General features: G+C 36.8%; 1 protein-coding gene across 33 annotated transcripts in view; it reads left to right on the plus strand.

The window, feature by feature from the left end:
* Positions 1-19237, plus strand: part of NRXN1 (neurexin 1) — a 726764-nt gene that overhangs the window by 293411 nt on the left and 414116 nt on the right. For all 33 annotated transcript variants that reach the window (XM_068939986.1, XM_068939987.1, XM_068940005.1 and 30 more), the window contains 2 exons: positions 1501-1939; positions 10601-10984. In XM_068939986.1, the coding sequence (XP_068796087.1) occupies positions 1501-1939; positions 10601-10984 (823 nt within the window). The remainder of the gene's footprint in view (positions 1-1500; positions 1940-10600; positions 10985-19237) is intronic.

Consider the following 19237-nt stretch of genomic DNA (forward strand, 5'->3'; position numbering starts at 1 on the left):
TGCTGGATGAATAATGAGATATTTTGAAAGAACTTAATTCCTAGAATCAAAATTATTTGATCTATTGATGCTCTACCAGACATACTTTTAGTACTCTACTATCTCTAAATGCTATTTTTCCGTAGCAGCTATCACTTGTGAGGTATGCCTTCTTATGTTGTACGTTTGTTAGTATTTTGATTTGAAACAGTAGCATAGTTTTGAAGTGAATCCTCTGTCTCTTCCATTTACTATGTGTCTGTTCAGTTTGCAGAGCGGTTTTGATCTGAGTTCAAACTAGATTTCTTTTGGAGGAAATGAATCCAGAAGCTCTGCTCCAAGCATTCGTTAAGCACCCCCTAACCTCTGATAGGGACATAACGTCTGAACCAGTGACTGTTGTTTGAACAGCTTCAGACCGCATTGTATAGTTAGATGTTTGAATCAGGGCCAGACTGCATCTAGTCCTGAACCGTATACATCTGTAGATATAGAAACCTCAGCCCCAACTGCTTTGATCTGCCGATCCTTTGCCAAATGGCTCCAAATTGCTTGCTAATGCAGGCACAACCGTAGAAACAGAAGTAGATTTTACCTTTTGTCACTATGCACTTATATTCAGACCTTCAGTGATGTGATAATACAGCCTGGCTATATCATTTATTGAACAATTGAAAATATTGATAAAAAAAAACTTGTGTTACCGGGGAGCTTCATTTGAACAGTCCTTATACCTCTGACAAAACAGAAATAGCAGCAATTTCAGAATATGGTAATAAAGACTACAACCCTGGGAAGTGATTATTGCACGACCAACTTCTCTAGGTAAAATAAACGTGATCTGGCGCAAGAACATTTGCTGTAGGGGTTGAGTAGATTTAAACCTAAGATTATTCTTCATTTTTATCAGAGAAATCTTCAGTCAGCTATTGGGAAAATTCATAAGTGTGTTCTTTGTCCAATTGAACTGGCTCAGAGTTTAGCTTGTTTTTTTTGTCTGTTTTGATCTGTACGATACTAGTTTCCCTGTTTTATTGCTTCGTGAATAACATGGATGCTGCTATTCCTCAGGCCCAAGGACAAGTTGGAAAGATGTTGAATTATAAAGTATCTGACCTTGGTACCTTGAACAGAAGAGTTAAAACAGTGACAAAGGGTTTAGAGCAACAAGAAATCTAACACTTTTCGAACCTCAGCAGAATGGCTGTGCACAGAAGGCTTTTAAGCAATCAAGGGCCATGCAAGCTAATTTGCCACTGGTACTGTAAATTATGTGCAAATTCTTTCAGATTGCTTGAATTAACTTTAGGGATATTTTTAGAGCAACTTTGTTTGGTTTAATCAAAACTATTATTAAAGCATTAGTCAATGAAAATTGTTATTTAATTTTATGTGTGTGTGTAAATTATCATATTCACAAACAATCATTATTATCCTTTAAATGGTCTACTTATTCAGGGTTATATCTGTTTGTTTAAAATGATCAAATCGCTCTTATTAACTTCTGTGCTTTGCTTACAGGTTGTGTATAAAAATAATGATGTCAGATTGGAGTTATCTCGACTTGCCAAGCAAGGAGATCCTAAAATGAAGATTCATGGGGTTGTAGCATTTAAATGTGAGAATGTTGCAACCTTAGATCCAATCACGTTTGAAACACCCGAGTCTTTCATCTCTTTGCCAAAGTGGAATGCCAAGAAAACAGGCTCGATATCGTTTGACTTTCGTACAACAGAGCCAAACGGTCTAATTCTTTTCAGTCACGGAAAACCAAGGCATCAAAAAGATGCCAAACATCCGCAGATGGTGAAGGTTGACTTCTTTGCCATTGAGATGCTTGATGGCCACCTTTACCTGCTGTTAGACATGGGATCAGGTACTATAAAAATAAAAGCCTTGCAGAAGAAGGTGAATGATGGTGAATGGTATCATGTAGACTTTCAACGGGATGGACGATCAGGTAAGTTTCTTTTTAAATATTCAGTATGTTTTCTTCACGTTGAAAAATTTCTGAGGTAATACTGGCTATACGTGATGTTATCACCTTCAGAGTTGCAGGTCAACTGAAAAATAAGGGAAATACAAGAAGTCATTGTTGTCAGGTACCAGAATACGATGATTTCCAGGGTAAAATATTTTATGTTAATATCTTTTGGGTAATCAGATACTTAATCTTGCAAGTAAGTGTGCTGTGTGCTTCAAAAACAAACAGTAATCTTCCTCTGTGCTTGTTTATACCAAATAGCTGAAGCGTCAAGTTTCGAGAATAAAAAAATCAAAAAAGAATTGCTATAAGTAATCTCCAGTATTGGGAATGGTCTGCCCACAGAAACAGCACCGATCTCCAATCATGTCAGCAGACCTCAGCATAACTAATGACATGCTAATGAATGGCTAACAACACATATCAGCAGAAATGGAAATAGGTGACTTGTGACCAAATTCTGCCAGTAAGATTCCTGTTTCGTAGTAGTTTACTCAATGAGTGGTCCTACTGAAAGTGGTTAAAAAAATAAAAAACTGTTCCTAATGCTACTAAAATCTGTTCTAACTTACCATGCATTAATTAGTGAAACTGCCCTGGTGTTTCAGCTGCATCTAATCTTGAGTATATGTTAACTTCAGCAAATTATCAATACCCCTTAGTTAGAGGACTGTTCTCAGATCTGTTGTGTGGTATCTTTTCTGTAGTTTATGCCAAGATTTGGAAGGGGAAAACAAAAAAAAACACATACTGAATGTAATTCAGTACCTCAAAGAATATTACGATTGACATGAGTATCCAGTCTGAAGCTTTGTATGCTCTGAAGTTGTGTGTGGAAAACCTAAACTCCTTTTCTTTTGGATTCTGGATTTTTTTTTCTCCTCCTTCCTTCTGGTGACTCCTTTTTCATGACTTGCATTTATAATTGCTTTCTGAAACTTTCAGATTTTTCAGACATGGTCTCTCTTTTTTCTGCCTTCGGTTTTCAGATGTGATATGCTTGATTTGTGGTCCTTAAAAGTCAATTATAGTCACAAACAAGATTTCAAATCAAATAATGTAAGTGCAGCTTTAAATAGAAGATTTCAGTCAAATCCATGGTGAAAATCGAACCAAATTCAATTGATCATTCTACTCTAGGATTATTAAAAAAAAAAAAAAACCTAAAAAAGTGATTCCTGGGTTATGCAGGTTGAAATTCTAATTGTGGAGAATTTGATTTTCTGATTATGATATGCCAGTTGGTTATGTTCTTGAGGTTAAAAAAAAAAATCTCAAAAACCTCCATTATGACTGAATGTCCAGTGGCTATGTTATTTACACTACAATCTTCATTTCAGTTTTACTTCTTAAGTTCTGTATCAGTGGTTCATGTGAAGCAGTAAATCCTGTCATAATCATGCCCATGGGACATTACTGAAAGCAAAGTTTATTCTTACATTCAAAGTCAACACAACTATAAAGAAAAGAAATGCATAATAATTGTTGTATTTAAAGGTAAGGCTTGTACTTTCGTTGCTTCACAAAAACTGTGGCTCACAACTGCTGTTAAGAATGTTTAAGATGTGTTTTATTTAAATCTTTAAAAATGTTAATGGATTTCTGCGGGAATGCAGATTAAGTTTAGGAAGGAATATGTATCTGAAGGCAGAGTATTATTTGTAAAGGTTTAACCCTGCATATTTTTAAGTAGCGTTATAAGTGGTCAAAATTAAACAATTTTTTAAATTACACTGATGAACCTTATTATCCAGGTGAATTTTATTTAACCCTTTCCTCTTGAGAACTATGACCATAGCACCTATTTACCTTAAAACATTAAACTGTTACCAAGCATGGATATGTAGGCATATGCATTGTCCAACTGAATTTTCATTCACCATGAAAAATTTCCTGTGAGTTTAACACATTTGGTAATATTTTGCAGTAGGAGAAGCACTGATTCCAGGTTTAGACAGTGCTGTTATTGATGGGAATACTGGCTGAATCATATGTAAGGCCATCAGATTTAACCAAGTAGCATATCTGCCTAACAATTAAGACTTTTTTTTCCCTGAAAACTGGAAGTACTGGTATGTTATAGTTTAGATTATTCCTTTATCACTTAAGCAGATTGATCTATTATATTTTTTCCATGAATAGTAAAATGCACTTTATTATTATGAAAAGCCTTTAAATTTGTTTCTCTATCAAAAAACAAATATACTGGAAATCATATGAGTATAGTCACTTTTCACATGCTTACAATCTGAGTTTTTATACAAGTGAATGAATGTACCTGATGTATATATTAAAAAAAAAGCCTTTTCTGAGACTTTCTTATTGTTGCTAGTAAAATACTTCCCATATTCTTGCCAAGTATAAAGAAAAAATCTGCTGTTAATGAACAAGCAGCTCAAGTAGCCTGATTTTTTTTCTGATGAAGTGTTGCAACCTTTTATCCCTGGCCTTCAAATCCAATATGGAGTCATTCTCTCAGACAATAGAAAGCTGTGACATTTCTCAAGGAGCTTTACTAATTTACTTGACTTTAGCATTAGCTGGATCAGCAAGTACTTGGTTTATTTTACCTTCTTTGCTGTCTTTCTGACTCTCAGTCCCAGGGAACATCCGCTCTCAACTGCTGACTTTGTCCTGGCCCTACTGAGGGTAGCAGGAGAAGGTGTAAGGAATGAGATTTAGAAAGATCACATTTTATTAATTGTATTCAGGCTCTAGTCAGTAGTAATTTATACTGCACCATATGCTCGTTTCCGTTCTTCTGCCGATCACCTGGAATTTGGGGAGGTACGATGAAGAGGGAAGAGAGGGTGCCGTTTGACTTCCTTTTGCTGATGGAACTTTAACCTACTATTCTTGCATAAGTTGGTTTTCACCCTACAATATCGTTGTGCTGCCCGTGAGACCTTATTTGAGTGCGTCCTTACCTGCAAAACAGATCTTAAATGAGCAGTAGCTCCTAAGCTCCTATTTCCCTGCGTTAAGTAGGGAAAGGTTTCAGAAGGTACCTTCTTTGACAGTCTGTCTCTTTTGCTGGGCATGTGGTGGAGGACACAAGCTGGCATCAGTTCCTCTGTCCTGTCTGCATGTAAGCTGAGTTCCCGACCAGTATTCGTGACTATTGTGAGTTCCTGCAACAGGTAGTGGCTTCGGAGCTGCTTTGCATGTGCCCCAGCTTGGCCATCAGCTGTAATGCCGTGGTCACCGTTCTGATCACAGCAGTTATATTCTGCCTTGGCACGCACGGAGTGAGCTGTACCTAGAATACCTTACTCTCTTCTTAGATTTTTCACCATATGTTAGTAAGCAACTGTAACTGTTTCATTACACACAGAAAGCAACTGAATAGGCCAAAAAAAGTAAGCATAGAGATCAGAATAGTTGCAGCAGCTGCAGTTAAAATCTTCATACTTAACCGATCAGAACTGGCGAGATAAGGTTTAGAAATGTCTTAGTTTCTTATACACAGACTTACGAAAAACTAAATTGCTGAGATAATGAATATGATTGAAGAGGCTCATTAACTTATACCTAAGGGAAATGTTTGTCTGTTCTGCTGTTAACAGTACTGCCAACTCTGCAGTAAAAGAAATAGGAAAAAAAGCATGAAACAGCTGCAAAGGTCTTTGCTCACAGTGTTTGTTGCAACACAGTTAGGTTAATAACTGTTTTCTGAGGCTTGAGTGTTGTTTAAAATTTTGTTAAACTGTTTGCCGTATTCAACGATAACCTTATGAGTTTTTTTTTTTTTTTCTTCACTAAACTGCCATTCATCCTTTGGAAATCATCATTACCCAGTGAAATCATAACGGAAATTTACCATTCTTGTCAGCCTCCAAAGGTATATGACAGTGTAAAACAGATTGTACCAGCAGTTATTCATAGGTAAGCAGCATTTAAGGGCTAAGAAGTCACTAAAATTTTGAGCTAAAGTTAGCGTTTCGGCTCAAATACCAGAAATTGCAGAAGGAAAGTAATTCTCTCTTGAGTAGTACATAATTAGAGTGTTACTATAATCACTCTCTCACCGCAAGTAGCACTTTCTGGATAGCCAGTACATGCACTGTTGTTAGAAGTTCTTTTTTTACATATATAAGAGCTTAAGCTCCTCTACCTTTCCAGCCTTTCAAGAATTGCCAGGTTTACATGTTTCTATTTCAACAAACGTTAATAGTTTACATATCTGAAATACTGGGTTTATCCTACATTTTAAAGGAAATGGTTACAGTGATCCTGTTCATGAATAAATGTGAACTGTTTTTCACTTACGAAAAGTTTGCTTCATCAATTCATAGAAAAATTGAAATGGAATGATTTTGAGAGATCCTCCTAGGAGTCTTATCTCTCCTAACTACAGGTGAAGATAACGTACTTGTATCAGTCTTGACAGATATTTATTGAGATACCTCCAGCAATGGACACTCTACAACTTCTCCAGGCAGTTCTTTCCCATCCTTCATTGACCTTACTGCTGGAAACATCCTTTTTTTTCCTCATGTTACCTAAGTTAAATCTTTCTATATGTAAACCCATCCATTTTGTCCTTTCTTTCCTTGTCCGCAGCAGGCACAGAAAGCAGCCCGTGTTTTTCTCCTGTCATAGCTCTACCTTTTAATTATTTGAATGCTGGTGCCATGTCAGTCTTCAGTTTTGTTTTCCCAGAGTAAGAAACCCCAGTTGCTTCCTATCTTTAAATGTCACGTTCTGTGACATACATGGGACACTGATCATTCTCGTTCCTCTCCTCTGGAATCTCCTCAGCTGATCTGCGTCTTTCTGAGTTCGAGCTAAACCTTACTAACGCTCAGTAAACTAGTAGGGTAGTCTTCTGTATACATCCCAATATTATTTTTCCCTGTTTTCTCAAATGTATGTTGTTATTGACTCATACCATTGCTTGTCCTTGTCTTAGTGGAACTACCAGTTCCTTTTTGAAGAATCACCTGCTAACTAATTATCTTACATAAGGCTCGAATCGTAGTTTGCTCTCAGGTGGAATGCTGTAGAATCAGAGCACCCCCAGGTCATTGCAGGACCCTTATATTTATGTCTAGTTTCTGAAGACTAGAAAAGCTACCAGTTTTTCGAGTTAGACCATGAGTTTCTGGACTACATAAATCAGCCCACGCCACCCTGTCTTTCACTCAGTCTTTCCTTTTCTCTTCTTTCAGATAGGGCAAACAAAATATTGTTTTCCTATTTCTTTCTTTTTTTGACAAAAATACAGACAATATTTCTTACTTTGAATATTAAAAAGGCTTTTGAGGAAGCTGCCTATTACTTGGCAGACATTACTGTCTTGATGTTGCTCTTTTCAAAGAAATAGTATTAACACTGATCTGGTTATGAGTGCATTGTGCTGGGTACTGTGCAATCCTGTAACAAAAAGGCTGATCCTTACTACAGAAATGCTGCAATTTGAAGTTATAGTTTTCTCATTCCATTGAAAACTTCCTTTTGCATCCTCTGAATCTGAATCTTCATATTCTGTTGTCTTTGTGTTATTTTATTAAAAGAGATGTGTTATGTTCTTCTCCATCTTATCCAACCTGACAATTCTGGTGTAAGAGGAGTTGATGTTAAGTCTTCTCTAAAGGACAAATTATTAACCTTTTCCTCTGCTGGCCTAATATGACATATTTATGCTCCATTAGTTTTCCTTTTCCTCAAAAGGAAATCATTTTTTTCCCTCGTTCCCTGGAAAAAATGATGTTTCTCCACAAATTAGAAATATCCAAATACACTGGAGTGCACTGGTAATTTGACAGAACAATCCTTTTTAATCTCTGTATAATTCCCCCTAAAATAGGAATGAAATCAAGCGAAGGGTGTGTTTCTATCCCAGGGTTCTGTAGGAGATTCCTTTATTGTCATAGGATCCAATCTGAGATGGATGTCAGTAGGATTTAAAATTTTTCGTCAAGCAAATATGTTAGGGTTTTCAATAAATTTTCATGCTAGACGAAATAGCGCACTCTGCCTCAGTGTCACAGCTCTGGATGCGCTGTGGATCCAAAGGTATTTATAGACGCCTTATTTTCTGTAAGCCATTATTGTATGAACTTATTTAGTTTTGCTTTTTGTTTAAGGATATTTCAAAGAACTGTCAGTTGTGGATTTTTTCATCTGATTCCAGATGCTTGGGTAAACGTAGCCTACACTTAAAAAGTCGTCAGTAGATGGAGTTTGCATTACCTATCAGAGCTAGCTACGAACGGAGTAATTTGAGTAACAACAGAAGTGATGGTTTCGTGATTGTCCTGGCCTCCTATTAAAGTTCAGCCAGGAACCAGGATACTTAGCAGCCGATAGCATGAAAGTCCTGGTGCCTGTGCGTGGCTTCCCTAAGGTTAGCTAAACTAAAGATTATTTGTGGCACATAGTTCTTAGTCTAGCCAATGTGTTTATATGGTATTTTGGTCCAGCTCCTACATAACAGTCGAGCCAGGGCAGGTTATGCAAGCTGTGAGTCCACTGCAGGTGCTCTTTGACTTAGTTTAGTTCTCAATGAAAAGGATTAAAAGAAATAAAGATACCCAATAATTGCATGAGTAGGGTTTGTACGTACAGTAATTTCCCAGAGCTCAACTGAAGTGGCATTGATATGTCCAGCAGTAATCTGGAGATAGTTCTTCTGGGGAATACAGGTTTTCCTGGCCTTCCAAAACATGGAAAAGGTGCGTAGAAGATCTGTTGCCTGTTATGTTTTTCTATTCAGGAACAATTTCCCTGAGATTTCAGAAGACTTCTCCCAAAGCATATTTTATGCAATGTCTTTGGGGGGGAGGGCTGGGGGGAAGGGAATGGAGGTTCATTTCTTTAACAAGATTGTTACTGTCTGTTCAAATACTGGAGCTTTCTCCACAGTAATGCTTTATGACATGCAGAAGAAAATTTTCCTGCTTCAGTCTATTACTGTAATCTCCAGTCACCCGAGTGTAGTGGTGATTACAGTTCCCTCTATCATTCACCTTCCTTCAGTCTTCTGTGCTTGCAGAACTTGCTTGTTGGACCTCCATGTTTTTGTCTTAGCTACACTGGCTGAGATCCACCTTTCTTTTCCTATGATTGAAAGCTATCAAGGTGTGGGTGATTTTTAATAGAAATGGAGCCTTAGGTGTCTTCTAGCATCATGAATAGTTTGGTTACCCAGCAGAAAACAGCACTGGGCGGATGCCTGAACTTGGGACTGGAGGCTGTGTAACATCTATGTGGTTCTGCAGCTGAGTTAATATGTGTGGGTGCAAGTGCTGTTTGAACATAATTTAAAGCATTTGGTCCTAAACAAGTGGGAGCGAGCACAAGTATGGTTTATATTTGTAGAGTTTTTTTTTTTTAAAGGAAAATTAATCTATTTCCAATAAACAATTCTTCTTGGTACCTAGGATGCTCTCACAAAAGTTAATGCTCTTAGTTTAATAGATCATTCACAGGTATGCTTGTTTGATACAACTGATTAATAAAGTTGAAGGTCAAAATGTAAACATTTTTTAGTGTCTTGTCATCATTAATACAAATTCAAAAGTTTGTCTAGTGGATAACACACTGTTGCATAATGTGTACATTAAATTAATCTAGTTATTTTAAGCTATAGTTTACTTGCTTTTACATCCATTTAGCATGATGAAGAGCACATCTATGTAAAAATTCCTTTCTCAATTGATTTTACTTGGTAAATAAAATAGATTGTGTTTGACAAAACTTTGGTCTATGATTCTTTGTAGTATATCTAGTTTCCTGCCTGTTCCAACAGTAAAAGTTGGATTCCTCCTTACTTTTAAAAAGTACAGCAAAGAGAATTTTTACAGTTGCTTGTCTAGTTTTTCAAGGAAATCTTTGCTGTCTTTTTTCAGACGCTTTGTAGAAGCAGAACTTTATTTAGGTTTAATATTATTTATTTTTTTTTAACTTAAGCAGAAATAAATATTTCTTATTTCCTGAGATTCTATATCCTCCCTCTTTCCCTCTCTTTGTAACATGCACACATGTTGAGGTAAGTGTCAAAGCATTGATTTTTTCCCTCTAGGAGCACATCACTATCTTCTTAATGATTGCATGCCTGGTAGCTGATGAGAGTATTTTCCTCCGGCACGTAAAGAAAAACAAAACAACAAAAAAAAAGAAACAAAAAGTCTTATCCAAAGCCCCCTGAGAGTGGTGAGAATCTTTTAAAATACTGTGTCTTTGGATCCAAAGCAAAGACACACATTTGCTTCCCAGGTTACAACCTATCAGTGAAATCTCAACCTTAATGCTTTGGATCACTTATGAGGTAGTACAGAGAGAGTTTGCGTTGCATCAGCAGGATATTTTTGAAAATAACTCTGAAATGCAATTTCCCCCCACCTAAGACGGGTAAGGTTATTTTGACTTTTTATATTGTGACCATGCAGTATTTTGCATAGATGTTTGTACATTGTTCACCTCCTGACAGTGCATATACTACATGGTATTTAAAAAAAATGAAATGTATGTATTGTTGTGTAACTGCAAATAGAATACCTGTGTTTCATTTGTGTCACCTATGCTCCATTTGCCGAAAGTTAATTTGGAAAGTAGACTAATGAATAAACCAGCAGTACAAAAATTCGCTTAAATATCTAGAAAATCATGCATTTTGTTGTTATTTCTTCCCAGGGACCATATCTGTGAACACATTACGTACCCCGTATACTGCACCGGGAGAAAGTGAAATCCTTGACTTGGATGATGACTTGTATCTTGGAGGCTTACCAGAAAATAAAGCAGGCTTAGTCTTCCCAACAGAGGTGTGGACAGCACTTCTCAATTATGGATACGTCGGCTGCATTAGAGATTTATTTATTGATGGTCAAAGCAAAGATATTCGACAGATGGCTGAAATTCAGAGTACAGCTGGAGTAAAACCCTCATGCTCAAGAGAAACTGCAAAACCATGCCTTAGCAACCCATGTAAAAACAATGGTGTATGCAGGGATGGCTGGAACAGATACGTTTGTGATTGCTCTGGTACAGGGTACCTTGGCAGATCGTGCGAGAGAGGTAGGTTCCATGAGATGGCTACATTTCTGCTTTATAGAATCCTGTACAATGATTAAAATTGGTAAATTTCCATTAATTTTTTGAAGCAGAAAAAGCATCCTTGATTTCACTTGATGTAAAGTGGAGTCCTGCTCCAGATTTGAAGAAGTAACTCAATAGGAAAGAGCTTGGGCAAATTTTTCAGCTGCATAAAGAGTGTTATTGGCCATGACCACGAGTTGTTATATATGTGCCTTGGAAAACCTCTCTCCTTTTGTCATCATACGTTGCTGAGTTATGAATAGCTTTGTGAAATCATAAAGTTACTTCAATTATTATTATGTTACTAAGTTATCCATGCTAGCTCCAAACTGAGATCCCATTCTCCATTCCTTTGAATCAATATGACCTATAATTAAATTAAATTTATTTTTAAGTTCCATAGCATCACTGAAATTCATGACCAGAACTTCCGTTATGAATCAGAGCAAAGGGAGCATTCTATCAATCTATATTTATTCCTTAAGAATTTTTTGAAGTTCTTACTTCCCAAGTAAATATATTTTCCACTCATCTTAAGTTACTGAGTATTCCTCTTGTCTAGAAAAGGTAAGGTAAAGTTGACAAACACCTATTTATTTCATTAAAAAGGTGCATAGTGGCGAGGTAGACAGAAGTTTACAGCTTACAGGAAGAATTCTGTACTTCCATTTGAAGTTACAGAATATGCTAATAAAACAGTTAATGTAAGTAGGACAGCAGTATAAAAAAAAAAAAAAAGTTTTAGGTTTTTATGTTTATTCTTGTTGGAACAGGAAATGTTTAAATGCCAGAAATTATATTCTGTTAAGTCTCACATTGCAATTGACAGTTAGTATAGCTTCCCTTCAAGCCGAAATCTAAACTTCAAGTTTATTGGCTAGCAGCTAAAGTTATTTTTCTAGTTTGATTCTTTTTTCTCGGTAATAAGATAAAATAAAAATATATTCTTTAAAAATAAAACCTTGATGAATGTTTAACATGTATATAAATAGGTGTTTGCATTTATGTAGAATTAATATCATATTATTAGCATGTGCAAGAAGATTCTTAGTCTTTTCTGATTTCTTTTTATTTTATTTTTGGAAGATAAAAGCCTTTGGAGATTTTGATATCTCCAGATTGTTCCGTTCCTGGTGGAGTGAAGCTGGCAGAGGGCATAACCGAACTGTCTGTTGCGTTACAAAAGCCTTCAGTTAAGCATGTATGGTGTACCACCCTGTGGCAAAATTCTGCTATTGCATATGGCAGAATAAAAATAGGACTTGCGTTCTCTTCAAGTGTTGCGTGACTCTTCAAGTCAGGAAGAGCTGGGAAGCACGTACGTTAAGAGACAGGGAGAAAAACACATGCAGATCTGCAAAGAGGAACTTAAAAGCAAGTGTTGTCTTAGCAATTTCCCATGAACGTATTTAACAGGTGGTACCATTTTATGCAGAAGCCTTTGAGTCTCTATCTCCCGTATTTTATTTTCAGGTATCTTCCATTACAGAGCTTAATTTCCCAGCGCAACGATTGTTGCCTAACGGGAATGACGGTCATATGGTGTTGTTATTGGCTTCTCTACAATAACATTTGGTTCTTGTCCAACAGAAATCTGTGTGGCAGCTCACACAGTATGGGATCATCTCCTACTCATGGGTTTCCCTATCCAGAGGAAACTGCGCTGAAAGGAGTTCTCCTCCTAGTAATACTCATATCCCAAATGGTCACGCATTAATATGATTACAGCTTTTGGGATTCTGAAAGCAATGTGTTGGCGTCTTACCACACAGAGTTATTATAACTACTACCCATGTGCAGTAACTGATAAACTATTGTACTTGGTGATATAAACGACATAATTATAGTTCTTCAAAGCAATTAAAGTAAAATAGAAATATGTTCATTTCAACAAACAATACAATTTTACAAAGCAGGAAATCATTTTAGAATAAAATATTAGAGATTAAACAACTGGGGGTGTTTAATTTTCAGTGATTAACATATTAACAGTAAACAAAAGTATATAGTTATATTTTAATACCTTTTATTTTCCAAGCTGTTTCCCCTAAACCAGGAGCACTGAAACCCGTACGTGTATGTATCACATACTTTACAGTGCGATATCTGAAATAATTGTTACCAGTTTACCAGTGCATGGAACAGAACTCAGTTCTATTTTGATTTCAGAATACTAAATATTTTTGTACATTTGTGTAGTTTTTCTTCCATTACAAATTATTCTTGATTCTGAGTAAAGGAAAACATCAGTATAATCTGTGGATTGGCTTTAGTAGATTATAGGAACTATAGCAGATAGATAGAAAGCTGTCACAGCAATATAATTTGGCGTCCTCTTGTTTTTGTTGTGGATCACAGTGTAACTGCCTCTCGCAAAGTGTTCTGCAGGTGTATGCTTTGACTGGACAACTAGGAACAGTGCACAAGAGCAAATTTATCAAAGATAATGATGAGGAAAAAGTAGGCAGGCAAAGGAAGATTTATGAAAGTGACACTTCTGAGGAGGAGAAAATAATTTAGAAAGAGTGTATCTGTTCACATGTACACAGTTGTGCACGCACACACACTTGCATACGCACACATATACATTAAATAAAGAATTGTAGCTTCCATTCCTTTGCATTTTCTCCGGTTGTTTTGAAGTAAAACAAAAATACAGGTGACAGGATGATAGATTGTATGAAGAGTCATGCGTTAGCTTTAAAATATTATTACAGAAAATCCAACTGTGACTTAGGCTAATTAGTCCTCAGGAGGCAGGTTCTAGCACCTTTACAGAGTGGTTTAGGACCTCAGTCCAGAAGTAATGCCATTGGACTAAAATAAATAAATAAGACAGAATGATATCTTCATTTGCAGAAATTTCAATGAATCATTTACCTTCTCTTCACGTACTGTATAATAATTATCAACATATCAACAGCATATCAACAATTGTTTCCATCATATTGATGGAACGGTTCCTCGTGACTTAACAAAGGTGCTGAGTTGGGCCCAGATGAGCACGGACGGATTAAAGTAACTGCCAGAGGAAATTTTATGCAAAGAGTGCTTGGCTCAGTACTGTGTACACAAATGAACAGAACAAAAAAAAAAAAATTTTGAGTTTGAATCAGTAGTCATTGATAAACTCAAATAATCTCACACAATTTGCAGGAGTGTAATGACATATATCAGTCAGTGTTTTCAGGGCAGGACTTTGTTGTTGTCCCTATACTGGTAAATAAAACCAGGTCAGAGAGCAAACCTGAACCTTGCTCGCTGCTGATCCATCTTGTTCCCGTACTTCCAGGCCTGGCTCTGGATGTGCCATCTCTCACTTTCTGAGGCAAAGTTTGTGTGTGATTTGGGAGGCAGTACACAACGAGGATAATTCCGTGCTTTAAAAATGGCTCTGTGGGCTGCAACACAGACTTAATATTATTTCAGACACTTTGAGACTGAAAAAGCAGGACATGATAATTCTGTTTTAGGACTTTACAGGCACCAGATAGAGTCCAAGTGAAACAAGATCCTGTTTAATTTATTGATATAGATTCAATGTGCAAAAGCAGAAAGGAGGAATAATAGGATATTACAAATGACATAAGCTTGATTATAAAACTTAAAATGGAGAACACTGTTGAAATTTAAATGCTCAGTCCATACTTCTTATACTATAATTTCAATGAGGTGTGAATTGGAGAATGATATCTCCTTGGTTTCCATATGCAGTGTTCTTTATCTGAAATACAAACTGTTGGAAAATACAGTTTCTCCCCGTAAATTATCTGGCTGAGCATCTCTGAAGGTAGAAACAGGTGTGGGGAAGGCTCCCAAAGAGTAGGTGCCTCCGTCTCTTCAGCAATTTAGATAATCTGAACCCAAGTGAAAATTAAGATCCTGACTCTCCTGTCATATCAGTATTACTCTGGCACAACCCTGGTGATAGGTGTAGCGCTGATTTAGTCAGTATCTGTATATGGAAGAAGAGAATCCAGCACTGGAGGTTTTCATCCAAAGCAAGTTGAACAAAAACATAGAGGGGGAACACTTCCATGTGTGTTTAAGTGTGTCTGTGTTTTTTTAGCACAGAAGAACCAAAAGTTTTTTAATGTCAAGTTCATAAAAATATCTTAGAAAGAATATATATAATCATTTTATTAAGCTCTGAATGATATGTTACTGTTTACTTCTGGTGAATAACTCACTACATGCATTTATTTGCTGCATCAGAAACTGTTGTTAATGTTTGATAAGGTTTTTTTATTCTTTCTCTTTTCAATGCTGTGCTTCCCACACTGTAATACTAGTAAAATTGTTATTCCTTGCCTTGGAGATTGTGATTCCTTTTAAGGAATAACACATTCGGTGTTAAACTTTTGCTCTACTAGCACTTAACCTAATAATCAGTGTGGAGAAGTTGAACAGGGCGGTGAGGGGGAATACTCTTTGTCAACCCCAATATTAAAAGAGTTGTCAGTGTAGATTTCTGAGCAAGGTGACGCCCCCTCTCCCTGCCCCGGAATTAGATGATCCAAAGAGGAAAAAGAAAAAAAGAAAACCGACCAAACTCCAAACCCTAAACAGATCTGGGATTCAAAAACGTAACGTGTGGCAATTCTTTCATTTAACATGTGTGACTACTAATACATAGCATCTTGTAGAAAGTAGTAAGATATTATATTGCCTCAAGCTATCCAGCACGTAAGCACACTATTAGGCTCTCCATATGCCATAAAAGGATGTACACAAAATAGAAACTTGGTCTTACGGACTTTGAGTTACGTAAAAGGGACAGAAATGAATACGCTCTTTTAGTCAGAGTATTCCTTTGAGGTTTGCATAATCGACCTAACCCAAGCTGCCTCTCATAGTCCACGTCACCATCTTACTAAACAGGCCTTGCAAATTAACAACCCATTCTGAACAACTGGAGTAGCTGCAAGATGGAAACAATTGCATTAAACAGTTGAAATACAATTTCTAGTTAATGAGAAGAAAGTCAAAACACATCCTTTGCATTTTATCTGGAAAACATACTTTCTCATAATCTGAAAAGTGTAGTTCTCCAGGGCATCTTACGTTAAAAAGTATTGCACCAAACATTATGATAGGGTAATAATAGGGCATAGCCACAAGGAATTACAAGAAAGACACCAGTGCGGGGGAAGAGAACTGACTAACTGTGTGACTCGCTGTCAAAGGTGTCTTGCCTTTGGTCTGCGTGCTTCTGTCCCATCAAGACCAACTCAACATGGAAATGGGCAGAGTTGGGAACAATGCTGAGTTGAGTTGAACAGATGTTGAGCTAAAGTGGCGGTTCGCATAGCAAAACGCAGAATGCCGTTCTTAGAGAGGAGCACCGTATTGATAGAAGATCATTCAACTTTGATAATGTAGTGATCATGTAGTAATGATCTAACAACAGAAGATCTTCCTAGTGATGCTTTTTCCAGGAACGTGTAGTGTCACTGCTCTTCAGTAATGGCTATCAGGGCAGCTCAAACCCTTCTTTGATCAAATCATCCCTTCTTCGTGCCAATTCTTTGATGAGTTTTCCCACCATACCTTTACATCCTAGAATGCCTGTGATTTGGAGCTCCCCATTCGGAGAGCAGCTGGCATCAAGTCCCAAAGCTTTTAAATCATTTGATCTTCTGCTCAGTCTCCTTGGTCTGTTCTTGGAACATCTGTTTCGAAAATAACCGGCACAGTATAGTTTAGGAAGACTGGGTATCTAATCACGCCAGGTCTGTTCACCATGATGTAAAATACTCACAGGTCATCTCTGATCAAATTAAGACAATTCCTTCTCTCCTTTTTCTGTAATTCTCTGAAAAACCAAATAATTATAGGAAAGCCAGAGAAAAATACTAGTGCTGGTTCCTGACAACTTTCTTCAACAAATTATCTTCTGATGATAAAAACAGTAGCCTCCTTATGTTGTTGACTGCTGTTAATTTGGCCAGTTATTAAAAACTTGAATGGGATTAATATATCTGTTTTTAATACATAATATAAAATATCTTTGATTTTCACTAATATTAGCATGTAACTTGAAAATTTTTATCCTGCACCACTTTAATCACCTAAATCATCTTGACCCTGACAAAGGTCTTTGGAGCTTTTTGTGCACAGACTAGGCATCTAGATATTGGAATGAATTGAGAGCCTCCCCCTACCCATCCGTTCAGCCACTCAATCGCTCAGTAATCAAAAAAACCAAAACCATTTCCCACTGAAAACTTTTTGACTAGAAATCTCTCATCAGGTTAGTGAGTGTTAAGCATTTAGTCTCCTTCACAGAAAAATTGTAGATTTAGATTATGTTGAAAATAGTTATCTGCATGGTTAGAAATAATCAAACCTGTAAACATGTTCTTCATAACCTCTCATATCTAATGACTTTCACTCTAAGTATTAGTAATCCCTTTCTCCCAGCGTCAAATTTTCCGCAAAAATTGTATCTGAGAAGGTTAGAATTGTCAGTGAACAAAGCATCTATCATTTTCGTCCTTTCATGGACTGTGTAGTCTGAAAATCTTAGTGAGCTTATATATCTTTAAATATTTACAAGATACGTAATGGAAATTGTATTGACAACCCCTAACATCTTATGTATTGATGCTAGGAAAAAAAGAAACAGAAAGCAAAAAAACCCAATTCTTCCGCTATTTTAGCTGAGATATTGATTAAACACAGTATTAGTAGTATCTGAATTCCTTGAAAATGTTATTGAATATAAGACCACAACACTCCTTTGATACAGAGAATTATCTCCATTTTACCAGGGCAAATTAAAACGCTGAGCAGGTAAATTCATTACTTGACCAAGACAATGTGGTAGACCGAACAGTAAAAATTATGATCCCTCAAATTCCCCACCTAGAGCCTTAACGAGCCGCATTGAATGTGCAACTGCCTGGTAAAGAGCATTCTGACTGTAGAGATTGCCTGGGAAAAGCCTGCAAGAGAGAAATGGTACAATACACAATGCATTGAATTTCAAGCTGGTTTTTGCACAAGAAAATAGCATTTCAAACTCATAATACTTATAAATTTATAATTATAGCTCTTTTTTCCCCTCTTTTTTTGTGAATGCAGTAAATAGCTAATAATTCACACTTTCTGTGGCTTCCCCTAAATGTTCTCTATTATCTTGTCTTTTTGCTTGTGACTCATTTGACCTATCATCTGGTAAATAACTAGTTTTTTTTTTTTTTCTCCTCAGTGGAATGAGGTATTCTCAGGATTATATCTTCTTCAGTCTAAATAGAAAGGACCAAGATTATTTGTCACTTCCTGTTTAACCCTCATCATCCAACACATCACCAATTTCCAAGCTTACCAATTTTTAAATTTGTTAAAGAATGTAGGAGACAGGTGACAAAATTTTAAAGGTCTCTAGTAATTAGTGCTAGTTAAACAATTAGATGTGCATAAAATGGGGGACATTTTCTGATGTTTTGTCACTCAGACAGTGGTTTTAGTTGTATAGTATGGTTCATTCAGTGTGTTACTATTGACCCCACCAGAATTCCTGGCAGTCTGTCTACTGACCTGACTTTGGGTAAAGTATGTGCTGTGTTCAACTTTTTCTTGATGGTGCACAGCTATCTGTAGGCCTACAGACCTGTTTTCAAAGATTGTGTTGGCTATTTGGCAGCAGCGCTTGACGATCCTTCAGAAAGGACTCCCTACTAATCCAGAAACAGATGTGGCCTTCGCTTTCTAGGAACTGCTGTGCCTCCCTGCAAGCAAAAGTGCTGCCGTTCTGCTGCCTCTCTTGTTAAGGTTCCTGAGGCTGGGAGAGCAGCCTTGTGACTGATCACTCCAGGGTCTAAGAGCTTGTAACCGTTCTGTGCCCGAGATACTCTCAGGGAGGGTTTTCTGTAATGTTTGGAGCTGACAGTTATTTGCTTATCTCAGGTTTTTTTAAAATCTTACCCTCAGTGTACCAAATTCAGTCTTGATTCTCTTGTTGAAGCTGTCATAATGTTTGTGCATTGCTTTTTGATTCCGCTGTACCATGCAGTCTGTGCTCCATCCAGACCACACAGGGGATTCTTTACCTGTTTCATGCTACTGCTTTGAGCCTTCTTTTTACTAACCGAATGATAATCGTACTTACCTTGGTAGTTGCAATCCTTACAGGTTTTTACTTATCCTTGCATCTTAGGATATAAAATATCCTAAGGTAATTACCTAAGTGAATGATCGTCAGATATGACCTTTTAAGGTGCTACAATG

This window comes from Struthio camelus, chromosome 3, assembly GCF_040807025.1.
Source record: "Struthio camelus isolate bStrCam1 chromosome 3, bStrCam1.hap1, whole genome shotgun sequence".
Taxonomy (NCBI): Eukaryota; Metazoa; Chordata; class Aves; order Struthioniformes; family Struthionidae; genus Struthio; species Struthio camelus.